This window comes from Alnus glutinosa, chromosome 5 (genome assembly GCF_958979055.1).
Source record: "Alnus glutinosa chromosome 5, dhAlnGlut1.1, whole genome shotgun sequence".
Taxonomy (NCBI): domain Eukaryota; kingdom Viridiplantae; phylum Streptophyta; class Magnoliopsida; order Fagales; family Betulaceae; genus Alnus; species Alnus glutinosa.
In genome coordinates this window covers 26,867,236-26,882,387 of record NC_084890.1, presented here as the reverse complement: position 1 = coordinate 26,882,387, position 15,152 = coordinate 26,867,236, and the positions used below count along the sequence as shown (strand labels likewise).

Sequence of the window (15,152 nt, the reverse complement as noted above, 5' to 3'; positions counted from 1 at the left end):
TCATAATATCCCAAATGCACGTCTACGACCCCATCAACTACGACCCGAGTACCTGCAGTCAAAGGGACATCATCCATACGATTGTGGGGGTTTGCCACATCTGTATAGGTGAAATAATGAGTTCACCGCCTCAGTACATAATACCGAGACCTCAGTGATATTAAACTAACTGAGTTTTCGCAATGAACCAACTTTTCTTTTTAGTCTCGCGAACACTATAACAGCTACCAATTTATAAAATTTTGTTTGAAAACCCCATAGCTGATATAGCGAACACCGACTATCAGAAAACATTTAAAGCATACACTTTAATTGGACCCATACGTAGAAGTTTCAATGGCTTGGAAGCAACTACGTATACACCCATCTACAATAATACTTTTATGTTGGTAGCTTAAATGCACAAAGATCTAACGTTATCAACTGTGATATCACCGTGCCTCAGGGCATTACAACTTCATGTCTATGGCACATAGTTGTCCATGCGGTTACTAGAGTAAAACTCTAATATCCAAACACTTCTTATTAATGTACCACGACAATCCATCTACCTACTCTCAAGTCACACTGGTATCACAACCAAGTACACCAAGCTTAAAACATGCCATCTCGCTCTTTAGTACAAGCTTACTATCATTTTCCGAATATTGTTAACACCGAATCCTAGGGCATTACAACTTTATGTCTATGGTACATAGTTGTCCATGCGGTTACTAGAGTAAAACTCTGATATCCAAGCACTTCTTACTGATGTACCACAATGATTCATCTACCTACTCCCAGGACACTGTATTACTCATACCGAACAATGACAATACCCTTGCACCTCAAAGTTCAATGTTCTTAAATCATACAACTAGACGATAGAAGTATACATAAGTTCTTTTTCAGTAAAACTCTTAGGCATACAAATACATTTAGCATAAAAACTACAATATTCTATATCAACATTACACAATTTAAACAATGATATGCATGCTCATGATTGTCTTTTCATTCCTTGTGAGGCTTACCCTTCCTTTCATTCTTATGAGGCTTACCCTCCCTTTCGTTCTTATGCTTATGCTTTATGTTTTACAATTCAAACTCTATACTTTTATTTTTTGCAAGTCATGCTTTCTTCAAATACGAAAAACCAATCAACATGTAATTTAATCATTCTACTTTGCATAATTTAAATCCCAACCGCAGCTCAATTTTTTTTTTTTTGATAATTAATTGCAATTTATAAAAAAGCGCAGAGGGGCGCAACCCTTATACACGGGAAGTATACAAGAGAACCCCTAAAAGGGACGAACAGAGAATAATTTTAAAAAGTCTACATAAGTAAAAACATTCAAACACTTTAAATCAATTTAACACATTTCATTCATACATCATTTCATAACATCATTGATATTATTTGAACATAATTGAAACTACTCAAATCAATCAAAACAGATGTATTCAACATACAGTTGGTTCGGATTTATAAAACACATATATTTTGCAATTCTAATATACATAAAAATAATAGTTTTTCAGTGAGTAAAATATTACCTTGGCTGCATAGGACTCATGACTCTAGCATTTTTCCCGTATTCTAGTTACTTGAATTCTAGATTGGAGAACACATTGAAGTCTCCAATCCGAATGTATGCCTGCAAACATTTGCAATGTTAAACTATGTTATTGAACTCTATACTCTATGACACATAAACTACCAGCGTACTCACACGTCGTGTTACTCGCTTCTAACGCTAGCTAGATACCTTAAGCTATTATTAGGTTAATTATTGTTTCTCGATTCTTTTTATCTTGTTTATTAACCCTAAATATATTTACTATCTTGTTCACCTACTATTATTATTATTACTAACTTATATTTGTTGTGTTAAAGTTATTTTAAGCTATTCATGATTCTACGACATTCTCATTTTAACCACCCCATTTAATACTTTTACTCTTACTAGTTTCTAAATATTCAAGTAGCTTAGGTTATAGAGCTTAATTAATTTAATAGGATATGGACCGAATTGGATTAAACTATAAATCCCATGACATTTCATTTTCAACTATTCTCTTCAACAATTTATTCTTGATCTTATTTCTCACTTAGTACCAAGGTGGGGACTTAAACACAAATTGATCATTCCTTCTCTTTAAACTCCAATAAAACATGTGAAAGAACCTAACTTTAATCGATTCAAGTTTATCCAACACATAGCCAAAATCCTTATTTACATATCAAGACCAATCTCTCGCTCAAGTGGGAATAACTTCATATCTTTACCCAAAATATCATAACAACTATCATCATTAACCACCATTTACTGTATTTGCTCATTCTCTTACTCACTTGTCATGTTGTCTTAATACACTCTTTATACACTAATTCTTCCTCATGACTTCTCTAACAATCCATCATAAGCATTAACCTTATTCCTTAACAGTTAATCATAACGAACATCATCAAATTATCAATCCAAAAATCCAGACTTGAATCCATTAAAACACCCATCAAAATCAGCCCATACATTCCTTAAAAACTCAAACTATTAATCATCAAATTAAGCCCTAAAATACAACATCAATTGTGCAAGATTTTCCTTCACATCAAACCATCAAAATTCTATCAATCACAAACCACAACTATCTACCAAATTCCTAACAAATAATCATTAAGTATCCCTCATTAAACTACCAATCCAAACCAGATTTGGGTTTAACCAAGAACACTCCTCAAAATCAATTTCCAATCCGACATCAACAACATACAATAAAGCATTAATTATAAGCTAACATAATCATCAATTAAAAATCCCAAAACTATATTTGAATTTCAGCAAAACCCATTACTAATGCATAATCAACATATCCATACAAGTAAGGAATCCAACTTAAGTCACAACTCATACACATATGCCCAAAATTCAACATTTGGCACAAATAAGCTCTATGGAAACCAATCCTACAATGATCCAATTTCAATATCAATCCAACATAACAAAAGCCTCAAATCCAACCCTTATTCGGTATGCTTTAACAACCAATCTAGCCATTCATTTGGATTAAACAATTCACAAATCCAACCTCAAGACACAACCCATCAAAACTCAAACTTCATCAACAAGGCTCAAGAAAACATCATCAAAGAGTAATAAACACCCAACAATTAATGACCCAAAAATTCCATGAATTGCTCAATGGAAATTTATCAAAATCAATCACTTATAATTCAAGTCATAATCGGCCATAGTTCAACCTCAACCACTAAATCTCACAACTAGTCCATACAAAAGAGATAACCCTCAAATCACACGGCTATATAGAGCTATCAACAAATCTACAACAACTGTAGGCTACCAAAACCAAAACCATATAAGGGGGAAAACATCATCCAGCCCACCCCCAAAAATCGCACTAAAAAGCCTTAAAATTTTGGCCTAAATCCAACCCAAAGAGAACCCATCATGTTCTACCAAAAATCAAAGGAAATAGAAGTAAAAATCAAAGGCAAGAAGGAAGAACCGGAATCCACGCCCTAGTTGCTGCCTCCATGACTCGACGGTGGTCCGACCACCATAGCTCCAAAAATCGAACCACTCGAGTCCTCCCTCATGCCGGGTTGCTCAGCCGTCTCTCACGGGCTCACTGTGTTATGGGCGTGTGTGTGTGCGTGAGTTAGACAGTAGGAGAGGGAGAGATAGAGAGGGTTCGGGTGGGCTATGTGTGCGGGGAAGAAAGAAAAGGAAACGAGAATAAGGGAGAGGGGGTCGGGCTGGGTGTTGTGCGTGCATGAGTGACGGAGAGGAGAGGGAGAGAAAGAAAGGAGAAGAAAAAGAAAAGGAAGAAGGAGAGAGGCGTCGGGCAGAGAGGGGGAGAGAAGAGGTGTGTGAGGGAGAGAGAGGAAAAGAAAAGAGAAGAGAAGAAAGAGAAAGGGGGAGAGAATGAGTGCCACGTGTGCGTGTGTGAGTGGTTGGGAGAAGATAAGGCTATCTTCTCCTTAGCAAACCGGGCTTTGACACGTGGCATGGGGATTCTCATTTTATTTTAAACCCCAACTACCATAAATTACAGTAAGACCCCCAAATCTATTAATCTTATCTTTTAACAATTATTATCTAGCACCACATTTAATTTAATCATTGTCTACTCATTTAATTAATTATTTATTCCATTAAGGCCCGTTATTATTATTATTGTAATTCTATTATTTCACCTAAAACTTATTTTATCTCAATAATATAAATATCACTTAAAAATCTAATATTAGTCCATCCCATTTAATAAATACGATTTATTAATTGCTAACCTCCCTATTTAATTTCTTGGTCTTTACAGTTAAGCTGTTACCTCCAAGATATAGATCTTCAAGCTTTTCTAAACTTCCAAAACCTTCTGGAATACTCCCACCAAATTTATTGTATGATAGAGATAGGAGTGAAAGTTGTTTGCAGTAATTCATTAATGAAGAGAGCCGACCGTTGAATTCTTTGTCATAAAGATAAAGCCCTTGAAGATTAGGACAATGGCTGCAGAGATTCATCGGAAGAGTTCTTGAGATGTGATTCTGTATAAGAGCAATTACAGCTAGAGAAGTTATGTTAAAGATTACAAAAGGAAATGGACCCGTGAGATTGTTGAATTCCAAATTCAAGACCTCTAACGACGACATGTTGCCGATGGTTGATGGAATTGAGCCCATAAGTTGGCTTGTATTGAGACCTATCCGCCGAAGCTTCAAGCAACTATGCAAAGCTGGTGGGATGCTACCTTCCAATTGGTTGGATGACAACATGAGTATTCTTAAGCAATGCAGAAGGTTGATCTTCTGAGGCAGAAACCCAATGAAGTTGTTGTTGCGTAGATCAAGTGAGACTATATAAGAAGGGGAGGTTACCAATATGTGGAGAAATGGCGCCTCGGAGCCCCATGTAGGAAATGTCCAAAGTAGTGACTCTTTGTCTGCGTCGACTACATGAGATCCCAATGCAATTGTAGAAGCTTGTAGTTTCGAACTAGTTACCGGCCAAGACCATTTGGTTTGGACCATAATTAATTTCGGATTTGAAGGCAATGAGAGCTGATTGATGGGTAAAGTTGGTAGAAGATTGGACCAACTGAAAGATAGTGGAGAGACTTCAAACTTCAAGAGTCTTAGTGTTGTATTAATTTATAAACACCAGCATTAATTCTATCATTAAATTTTGAAAAAGGGCAGTTAATAGGAACTTAGTGTTGTATTAATTTATTATTTTTTGGGTGTGATAGTATAATATCTTTATGTTTTGGGCCCATAATGGGTTTGGTCATTTTGTAAATACTTAAAAAAATTCCGTACTCTCACCCTATATATGAATGGAGTTGGCTAATTAAATTTCAATATTACTACTATTTGTAGATTATAGGGTAGAGAGCAGTAGACTCCTCCACACTCAAAAATGGAAAGCTCATTTTCAAACATTTGAGATATGCATTTCTTTCTTAATACTTGATTATCGTTTAAATCTAACCCTTACATGTTAGGCCAAGTTAAAAAAAAGAAAAAAAGAAAAAAAAAAAGTGATCCAGAAGAAAGAAAACTCCATTTTTTGTCGTAATGTGTGGTAGAATGTTGATCGTTGTTACGAATTCTGATCACTTATCATTATTGTGTTGTTGATTTTAGTACAAAACTAATTAAAATCCTAGTTACAATCTACCATCTTATAAAAAAGATAAAACGAAATTAGCCATATTATTTATTGGGAATAATCTATTAACAAAACTTGAACATAAAAACTTGATTAGTGATTTTACATCTCAAAAAGATACGAAAAATGATTTTTAAATTAAGTTTTTAATATTTAATGTAAAAAATCATTAAATTAATATTTTAAAATAAAAAAATGACTAATTTTATCTTTTTGTCTTATGCCTTAATTTTCATTGAGCCGCTCCCCTTTAAAGATGTATGTTAATTTAATAAATTCAATTCAATGATTCAAATTTAAAAGAAAACTTTGTTTTGTATGCATTGATGTTTCTATTTCATGCAATTTTAATTGAGTAATGTTAGATACTACATTTTTTTATCTCACAACGCTAACATGGCAGTCCCAACCAACCCTTTGATTAATCCTTATTTGAAAAAAAAAAAAAAAATCTCGAGTAGTAGAGCATGGTGATCGAATAACAAATTAACGTGCCGAGTGAAGCATTTTTATTTTTTCTGCATTATTCTCGTTGATGAACTCCACAAATATGTTCTTGATACAATTACAAGCTTTCTTTTTTTCCTATTCTAACACTATAGTTTTTTTTTTTTTTTTTTTTTTTTTTTTTTTTTTTTAATTACAGTTTGTTATTAACTTTTCTCTTTGAACAATAACATTTTGGTTAAGAGTAATATATAGATGATCCGTGATAATATAATAGTTTTGCCCTCTAATTTCATGGGGAAAAGGGCTTGGAAATGCTCAAACAAGTCATTGAAGGCGGGGCCAAGTTTGAGTCATGAATGGGCAATCCCCCTAAGAGATATGTTAGCTGCACAACAATGCTAATGTGTCTAGCATTTTCGATTTTTTTTTTTTTTAAAAAAAAAATTATTGGACACATCAGTATTGTTGTACAATTATTGTGTAAGAGTTGTGCAAATAACATATATCATCCCCTAAGTTTTATGCATTGAAGATTTTATGTATTACAGTATCTACTAAATTACCTATTATAACATATTCATTTTCTTAGCCAATCCAAAAAGAAGAAAAGATAAACTGAAAATGCACTTTTACCATATCCAATCAAATCTTCTAAAGCAAAAGAATGTTAAATATGAAGCTTCTTAGGTCCACGTGGTATGATATATATTATATAAGCATACGAGAAGCGTAAGAAGAAGAAAAACATGATAAAAAGCTAGGAAGATGTTAGAAAATCCCAAGCCATTTATGTAAACATGAAAAGTCATACAAACATAAAACATACGACTTGTAAGTACTTTAAGAAATCAAAATTGACACCTAGATCAAAGATAACTGACACCCCCGTTTTTGTTTTAAAAAAGTGTTTGTTTGATATTTTGAAGCTTTGCAAGCACATCTTTGATATCGACCCTTTCATTTGGTAACTCTTCACTACACCTTAAGCCTAATTCTATGATGGATGAAAGAACACTTTGCATAATTGTTACATTTCTTCCATTTTCTATTCTCAATAAACCGTCATCAACAACTTCCATCATTCTGCTAGGAAGTGATGCATTTATCCATTGCCTCAAAGTAAACTGTTCTGCAAAGATATCGTCGGTAGGTTTCTTTCTCGTGATCATCTCCAACAAAATTATACCATAGCTATAAACATCGCCTTTGATAGACACTTTTCCTTCAAAACCATACTCTATCCAATGCTCGCAATTATGCAAAAAGGCATTTAAGTTAGTACTTCAAAATTTTAAAAGGAATCAAAAATAAAGGAAGTAGTCCACATATCTCAACCAAAAAGAAGAAAAAAAAAAAGTATGTACTTATATATTGATATATATTACATATATGCAAATCTAAATCTAAATCTAAACATGCATTCGTTGTACCCGGCCATATACTCAACCATTTTTATATATTATATACACATATATGTGTGTGTAAATACGTAAACTAGACTCCTTACAGAATAATTATAATTATGCTATGAACAACATTTGATAAGTCCATATACTTTATGCGCTAACCCTTGTTTGTTTGGAATAATTGTTACACGTAAAAGATCAATATATACTCTTTTTTTTTTTTTTGAGTAATTACTTTCACAAATAAATATAGCTTTTATATGGTCAAAATAGGATGTCTCAACCCACCAAACATAAATAGATCTTCATACGTGCATACAGATTTGTGTTTGTTTGACTTTGATTTTATTTGGTACGGCTGATGTATCAACAAAACCAAACTTAATTTACTTGTCAATTTTAGAGCAATTGTTCCAAAACTTTTGTATTCTCAGGGTTTATATATGGAGTGGGCATAAGACAAGGCAAACCGGCATAAGACAAGGCAAACCATAATCGTGAGCAAGTAGCATATTACGTAATTGTCTTTGATAAAAATATTTCTTTTAACATATTTTAACATAATTAGCAATAGATGCATAAGAGGAATAAATAGGTAATTATCCATCAACTAAATCCTAGTTTAATTTGGGTAATTTTTATTGTTAACACATATTCATATGAACATAAGGCCTATATAAAATTGACATGTAAATTGGTATTCTTGAAACTAATTAACAACTATATTGTTGTTCTTGATGTTAACCACTATTAGATAGCTTCTTAGCAATAAAATAAGTAGAGGCGAATTTATGTACCTGGTGCGATGTAGCCAACTGTACCAAGAGTTTTGGTTTGTGTAGCATCCTTGTCTTCTACCAAAATCTTTGCAATGCCAAAGTCACCCACGTGTACAACCATGTCCTCATCTAGAAGGATATTAGAAGGCTTCAAATCACAGTGTACCACAGATTCTGATTGACCATGGTGGAGATAGTCCAATGCTGATGCAACATCAACCATAATGTTTACTCTTTGAAGAAGATTCAAGCAGTAGTTAGAAGAGTATAACCATCTTTCAAGGCTACCATTCGACATGTATTGTAGTACTAAAGCTCTGAACTTGGGATTAGAGCAAGTACTTATGACTTTAACAAGATTCCTATGTCGGATTGTTCGTAGAACCTTGCATTCTGCATTGAAACTTTTGAAAGCACTCGACAGTTGTAAATTTAGAACTTTAATTGCAACAATTGTCCCGTCAAAAAGCATCCCTTTGTATACAGAACCAAAACCTCCAACTCCAAGCAAGTTGCTTTCACAAAAGTTGTTTGTCCCTTGGCAGAGCTCTTGATATGATATTATTCTATGCTCAAATACAGGCAATGTGTTAAATAAACTTGGAACCTGCATTGTACTTTCTCGATGTTTTCTCAGCATATAAACCAACGCTAGACAGATTATGACCAAAGCAATGGCAGGAAGAAAATATTTGAGCAGACTTTGTTTCACCTTTGATCCTTTGGAGCCTGGGTTTTGACAAGGTGTGACTCCAAAAATTGGATTCCCACAAAGTGCCTTGTTTCCTAAAAATGATTTAGCTGTGAAGTTTTCAAAAGGCCCAGTAGATGGAATCTCTCCGGATAGCTCGTTGAAAGACACATTCAAATACTTGAGATGTGAAAGGGCCTCAAGGGACTTAGGAATTACACCAGATAAATTATTGTATGAGACGTTTAAGATATCCAATCCTTTTAAGTCTCCAAAAGATTGTGGAATGTTTCCTTGAAATGAGTTCCTTGACAAATCAAGATAATTTAAGCTCTCAAAAGCTCCAATGATGCTTGGAATATTTCCAGTAATACGGTTTTGAGATAAATCGATGTGTACAATAACAATCGATTCTTTTATGTTTGGAGGCAAATATCCACCGAGGAAATTCGATGACAGGTCCAAAAACAATAGATTCTCAAGACTCCATAAATCTAATGGTATTGGTGATTCTAGCCTGTTAGAACTCAGGTATAGGCTTTGCAAATGATTGAGATTGGAAATGCAATTTGGTATGGATCCAGAGATTGCATTATTTGAGAGATATAACTCGCCTAAGTTCTTTAGCTGACATATGTCTTCTTGAATGGATCCTTCAATTTTATTGCCACCAAGATATAATCTTTGTAACCCCTCCAATCCCCCAATTGTGGATGGTATGTTTCCAGTCAAATTGTTATTGCCCAGATCAAGCCATGTCAAGCCTTTTAAGGAACCTATACTCATAGGAATGTGACCCTTTATTTTGCTTTGGGATAAAACAATGGTGTTAAGGGTACTTGAAAAGTTTCCAATAGAATATGGAAGAGTAATATCCAAGGGATTGTTGGATATGGACAATCGTTCCAAAAATCTACAACTAGATAAAGATGAAAGGAAACTAAACTCTTTATCTTGAGACTCCCCTGTTAGCTGATTGCCACCCAGAAAAAGTATTCGGAGGTATTTCAGCTTTCCAAGACTTTTGGGTATTGGTCCAGAGAGTAAGTTATTGGGAAAATCTAATAGGACAAGCTTGGAACAGTTTGAAATATACGATGGGATATGACCACTAAGTTTGTTGCTACCGCTAGCCCAAATTTTCAGATTAGGGCAAGGAAGCTCAGTCTCAAATGGAATATTTCCAGACAAGGAATTTTGCACCAAGTAGATTTCTTGTAGAGATGACATGTTGAAAATTGTTTCGGGAATTGCTCCCGTAAGATTATTTGATGCAAAATTTAAGGTATTTACATTTGGAAGACGCCATAAATCATTGGGAATGCTTCCTTTAATGTTATTCTCTTCAATGGCAAACTCAATTAACGCAGACAAGTTAGTTATGGTAGGAGGTATATTACCAGTTAGTTCGTTCCCTCCAAGATATAGGAATTCAAGCTTTTCTAAACTTCCATAACTTTTTGGAATACTCCCATCAAATTTATTGTACGATAGGGATAAGGCTACAAGCTCTCTACAGTGATTCATTTGTGAAGGGAGCCGAGCACTGAATTCATTGTACGGAAAGTAAAGATATTGAAGATTAGGACAACGACTGCAGAGATCCATTGGAAGAGTTCCTGAGATGTGATTTCCAAAAATAAGAATTTTGGTTAGAGAGGATATGTTCAAGATGAGAAAAGGAAATAGACCAGTGAGGCTATTGCGTTCCAAATTCAAGTGCTCTAACGATGAAATATTGCCGAGGGACGATGGAATTGCACCCGTAAGATGGTTACTCTTTAGATGAATTTCTCGAAGATTTCGACAATTTTGCAAAGTTGGAGGGATGCCACCTTTCAATTGGTTGTATGCCAACCAGAGTATTCTCAAACGTTGTAGGCGACTGATCTCATGAGGCAAAGAACCAAAGAAGCTATTGTTGCGTAGATCAAGATAAACCAGGAAAGAGAGGTTACCAATATGGGGAGAAATGGTGCCTTGGAGCCCCATGTAGGAAAGGTTCAAAGCGGTGACTCTTTGTCTGCGTCGGCTACATGAAACCCCAATCCAATTGCAGAAGCTTGTAGTTGTGGACCAGTTACCAGACAAGACAGTTTGGTTTGGACCGGAAGTGAGTTCAGATTTGAAGGCAATGAGAGCTGCTTGATCGGTAAAGCTGGTGGTACTGGAAGATTGGGCCAACTGCATTAAGACAAAACCCAAGAGCAGGAGATTAATGGATGGCCTTTGTATCAGCTTCATGACTGTGTTCGATCCAAGAGAGAGAGAGATAGAGATAAACAAGAGCTCGAATTTATAAAAAACGGTGTTGAGCGGCTATTATAGCGGGAGTGAAGCATTGCATCTTCTATGAATAATTGGTGAATTCCTAAACTTCTTTGAATTGCATGTCAAACATGATTTGTTCATAATTCTCTTTTCAAAGTTTCAGTCGCACAGCAATAATTTATTAATTTGTGCTGTTTTCAGTCAGCAAGTTGTTAAGATGTCTTTGTTTCTGACATATGATTCTGGGTTCAAAATTTGAGAAAACTAGTCGTTTTCAACTATAGTTCTTTTAATTTGTTGGTATTACCTAACGGGTTTTTGGCCTTTTCTCATTTCCCTTTTCAGAAAGTATTTTTTCTTTTTTCTTTTTTCCTTTTAAAATACAAAAGCCTTGTTTGGCAAGGGGTAGGAGTTAGGAGTAGGAATTAGAAGTGATAGACGTGATATAAAGCAAAAAGAATTGGGACTTGATTCTTGTACAACACCAATACAACAACTATACAACAACCCCTCACATGAGGGTGGGTCCCACATACTGGGACCCACCCTCATGTGAGGGATTGTTGTACAATTGTTGTATTGGTGTTGTAAATCTAACATTTTTCAAAAGAATTTGTATAAAAAAGTGAAAAAAAATTTTATATTGTAGTAAATTTTTTTTTATTTAAATAGTAATAAAAAATGATTGATGTGATATAAAGTTATAATGTTTTAAAATTGATTATTTTTTAAAGAAGTGAAGAGGGAGAGGGAGGATTTTATTTCCTTTACCAAACAAGCCCAAATAGTCAAACGTAAAAAAAGAAAAAATAAAAATTATACTAGATTCTTACACTACACCATCACAACAACTACACAACAACCCCTCACGTGATTAATGTAAATAACGTTTTTGCCTTTTAAAATATTTTTAAGGTGTACTTTTGTATTTTGTTAGGACAAAAGGGGCACATCAGTATGATACATTAATCAAATTAAAGTATTGGATGGACATTACAAATTAGGTGGCAGATTGAAAATAAACAAGAAAACAGTTTGCTATGACATAGATTTTTTCGAAACATGACAACGAAAAAGTGGCCGTATCGTGGAAGGAAGACTTGGTCATAATACAAAATAACAACAATATATAATAGCTATGATCAATTAACAATATATAATGCTGTAATCAATATATAAGACGTCAACAATAAGACGTCATTGATGAAGTCAACAATAACAGCTGTAATCAATATATAATAATGTATTATGTATTAATGCGCTGGTAGGTACGACCACATTGATGAAGAAATCCTGAAATTGATTAATCAGTAGCTGAGCAATTTTGACTAGCTCATCAAGTATATATGTGAAGCAGTCAATTAAGGTGTATGAGAATTCGGAGGATTTAATAGATAATTGTATTTAGTAAAATTAACTAATAGATAACTGTATTTAATTTTATGTTTTGTTAGATTTCAAGTGTTTTTCTAAGTCAATAAATGTGTTTTTTTTTTTTTTTTTTTTTTTTCAAAATCAAAGTTAATTAGGTTGTGGATAGAGATCAGGATTTCCTACGATTTCAAATTCTTAAATCATGTGAATTCAAGTAGTTTTTTTTTTTTTTGCATAAAACAGCAAGAAAAATGTTATTTATTGAAAATGTGACATGTTATCAATGAGAATTTAGTATTTTCATCGGGTTCTTGCGCTTTATGTCGTAGAAAAGTTTTAAACCAAAAAAATAGTCTTTTGGTTTATTAAAGAAAAAGCACATCTTCAAAGTAAAGAAAAGGCTTTTTGAAAAGATTTTTTTTTTTTTTTTTTTTTTTTCATTCAGATATCTCGGTAACATGCCACTTTTTTAATAAGTAATATTTTTTTGACACGAAATTAACATTCCACCAAACTCTATTACGTACTGTAGTTTAACTTAGAGTATCATAGTTATCCGGTCGACAAGACTCTCGCTCAACTTAGTATTTATTAATATTTATTGTTTAGAGTATTGTAGTTATCTGGCCAACGAGACTCTCACTCAACTTAATATTTATTATTATTTATTGTTCCTAGTTTATTATTATTTTGAAGTGAAACAATGAGCTATTTATTAAATAATTTACTCCCAAGAAAATTCTTGGAAACTCAAGGGAGATTGCCACATCCTTCGGCATACCTGTAACCTGTGTCACCTTTCTTTCCCATAAGCACTCCATAGGGACGGAGCCATAAAATATTTTGGGCATGAGATTGTGACACAAATTCATTTAGTATTTGATTGGAGCTCAATAAAATTATTGTTGTTCTCTATATTTTTGGGTAACTACAATTATATATTTCATACAATTAAATATGTAACAAAAATTATATATATTCATAAATTAATTAATTTAATTGAGAAATCTAAATATAAAAGGTTTATCAATATTAAAGTTTGATTACATACCTAAAACTTTTTAAGAAATGGAAATTGTCAAAAAGCTATTGATCTTAAATAATTGTTGAAGGCTTGAAGAAAAAAAAAATTGACAGAACGTTAATAACGACTTTAGAATTTCACATAAATCTAAATCGCAATTTTTTTTTCTCACTGTTAATGCCCTTTGTCTTTTAATTTGCTTGCCCTTTCCTTCAAAATTGAGACTTTATGTACTTGTTAAAAAAAAAAAAGGTCGACACCTAATCTATTGAGAACTATACTTTAGGCTTTTTTTTTTTTTTTTAAAAAAAAAAAAAAAAAAAAAAAACTGTATTGGGCTACTATTATAGAGAATTAAGTGGCCATGACTGATTTAGGAAAAAAAAAATTGGTTTGGACTGAAGTGTTGACGCCACTTACTCGTTTTCTTTCCGCAAATATATATATATATATATATAGGGACTTTTGTTTTTAAACTTGGCCTACTCACCATTGACGAGATAAAAAAAAGAAAGATTAGTTAGTCTTACTTCCAACGTGGTCCACAAACAGTCAAACAAAGAAAACTTATTTAAATGGTGTGTTTAATAAAGAGGCATGTTGCATCGTCTTCTTCCCATTTTCATCTAAAACCTAAACCTAAAAGCTTGAAAAGTTGAAGAAAAAAGAAAAAGAAAAGAAAACCCAGACGTCTCAACGCTGCTTGAGTCGCTTGCCCGATGTCTAATGAGTGTGTGTCGTTCGCCCCTGATCCGCGATTGAAGGTGGGCAACCAGGGCATCCGAGAATTTTCTAGTGCAGTAAGAAAAAAAATTGTATCTTAGACTTGGAGAGAATATATAGGTATTTTTTTTCTTCAAAAAATTGGGGGGGGGGGGGGGCATGGCCCCTACCGGCCCCCCTTCCTCCTTCACTACCATCGAAGTAACATGCTCAAAATCTTCGGTAAAAACACAAAAAATTAATTATTATTATTTTTTTTTTTGAAAAAACAAAACAAAAAAAGAGACAAAAGACAAACTCAAAAGTCCAACCAACTCCCATTCAACCTGAAAATAGATTCCTTTAATTTAGAACTTCTCTCTAAATTAGGCTTCAAACGGTTGAATCAATACAACAAAACAAAACTCTAAGAGAGTTAGCACATCTAACAATTTCTGCTTAAACACACTCTCTTAGCACAATGAGAATTCAGCTATGGAATTCTTAAAATTACACAGATCTTCCACACGCAGTGTTTTTGAACATATCTCCCTAAAAAACCCACTTAGCTCTATTAAAGGCCTCACAACCTTATCCGACAAGGTTCCTTGAAGTGCAATTAGCAGGAATTGTTGCATGAGTGTGATTGTCATGACTTTTCAAACTCCCTACATCCTTCGGCATACTTGTAACCTATATCACCTTTCTTTCACATAAGCACTCCATCAAAGTAACACGCTCAAAATATTCGGTAAAAACACAAGAAATTTAAAAAAACAA

The 15,152-nt window shown here is 33.6% G+C and overlaps 2 protein-coding genes across 2 annotated transcripts; both read right to left on the bottom strand.

The window, feature by feature from the left end:
• Positions 1 to 4,282: 4,282 nt before the first annotated feature.
• Positions 4,283 to 5,035, bottom strand: LOC133869184 (receptor-like protein 1). Its single transcript, XM_062306141.1, has one exon. It carries the CDS (start codon positions 5,033 to 5,035, stop codon positions 4,283 to 4,285), a length of 753 nt encoding a protein of 250 aa, XP_062162125.1.
• A 1,873-nt stretch (positions 5,036 to 6,908) lies between these two features.
• Positions 6,909 to 11,264, bottom strand: LOC133867879 (LRR receptor-like serine/threonine-protein kinase EFR). The gene is made up of 2 exons (XM_062304650.1): positions 8,329 to 11,264; positions 6,909 to 7,362 (listed from the first exon to the last, which is right to left on the bottom strand). The coding sequence occupies exons 1-2, from the start codon at positions 11,243 to 11,245 to the stop codon at positions 7,022 to 7,024; spliced, it is 3,258 nt and encodes a 1,085-aa protein (XP_062160634.1). The 5' UTR covers positions 11,246 to 11,264; the 3' UTR covers positions 6,909 to 7,021.
• Between the last annotated feature and the right edge of the window lie 3,888 nt (positions 11,265 to 15,152).

What these genes read in the sequence shown, in the direction of transcription:
- LOC133869184 (XM_062306141.1), bottom strand. Translation starts at nt 5,035, where the DNA reads ATGGTCCAAACCAAATGGTCTTGGCCGGTAACTAGTTCGAAACTACAA.
- LOC133867879 (XM_062304650.1), bottom strand. Translation starts at nt 11,245, where the DNA reads ATGAAGCTGATACAAAGGCCATCCATTAATCTCCTGCTCTTGGGTTTT. An exon ending in AGTTGGCTACATCGCACCAG is followed by an intron (nt 7,363 to 8,328) that starts GTACATAAATTC and finishes AGCATTGGATAG; the next exon opens with AGTATGGTTTTGAAGGAAAA.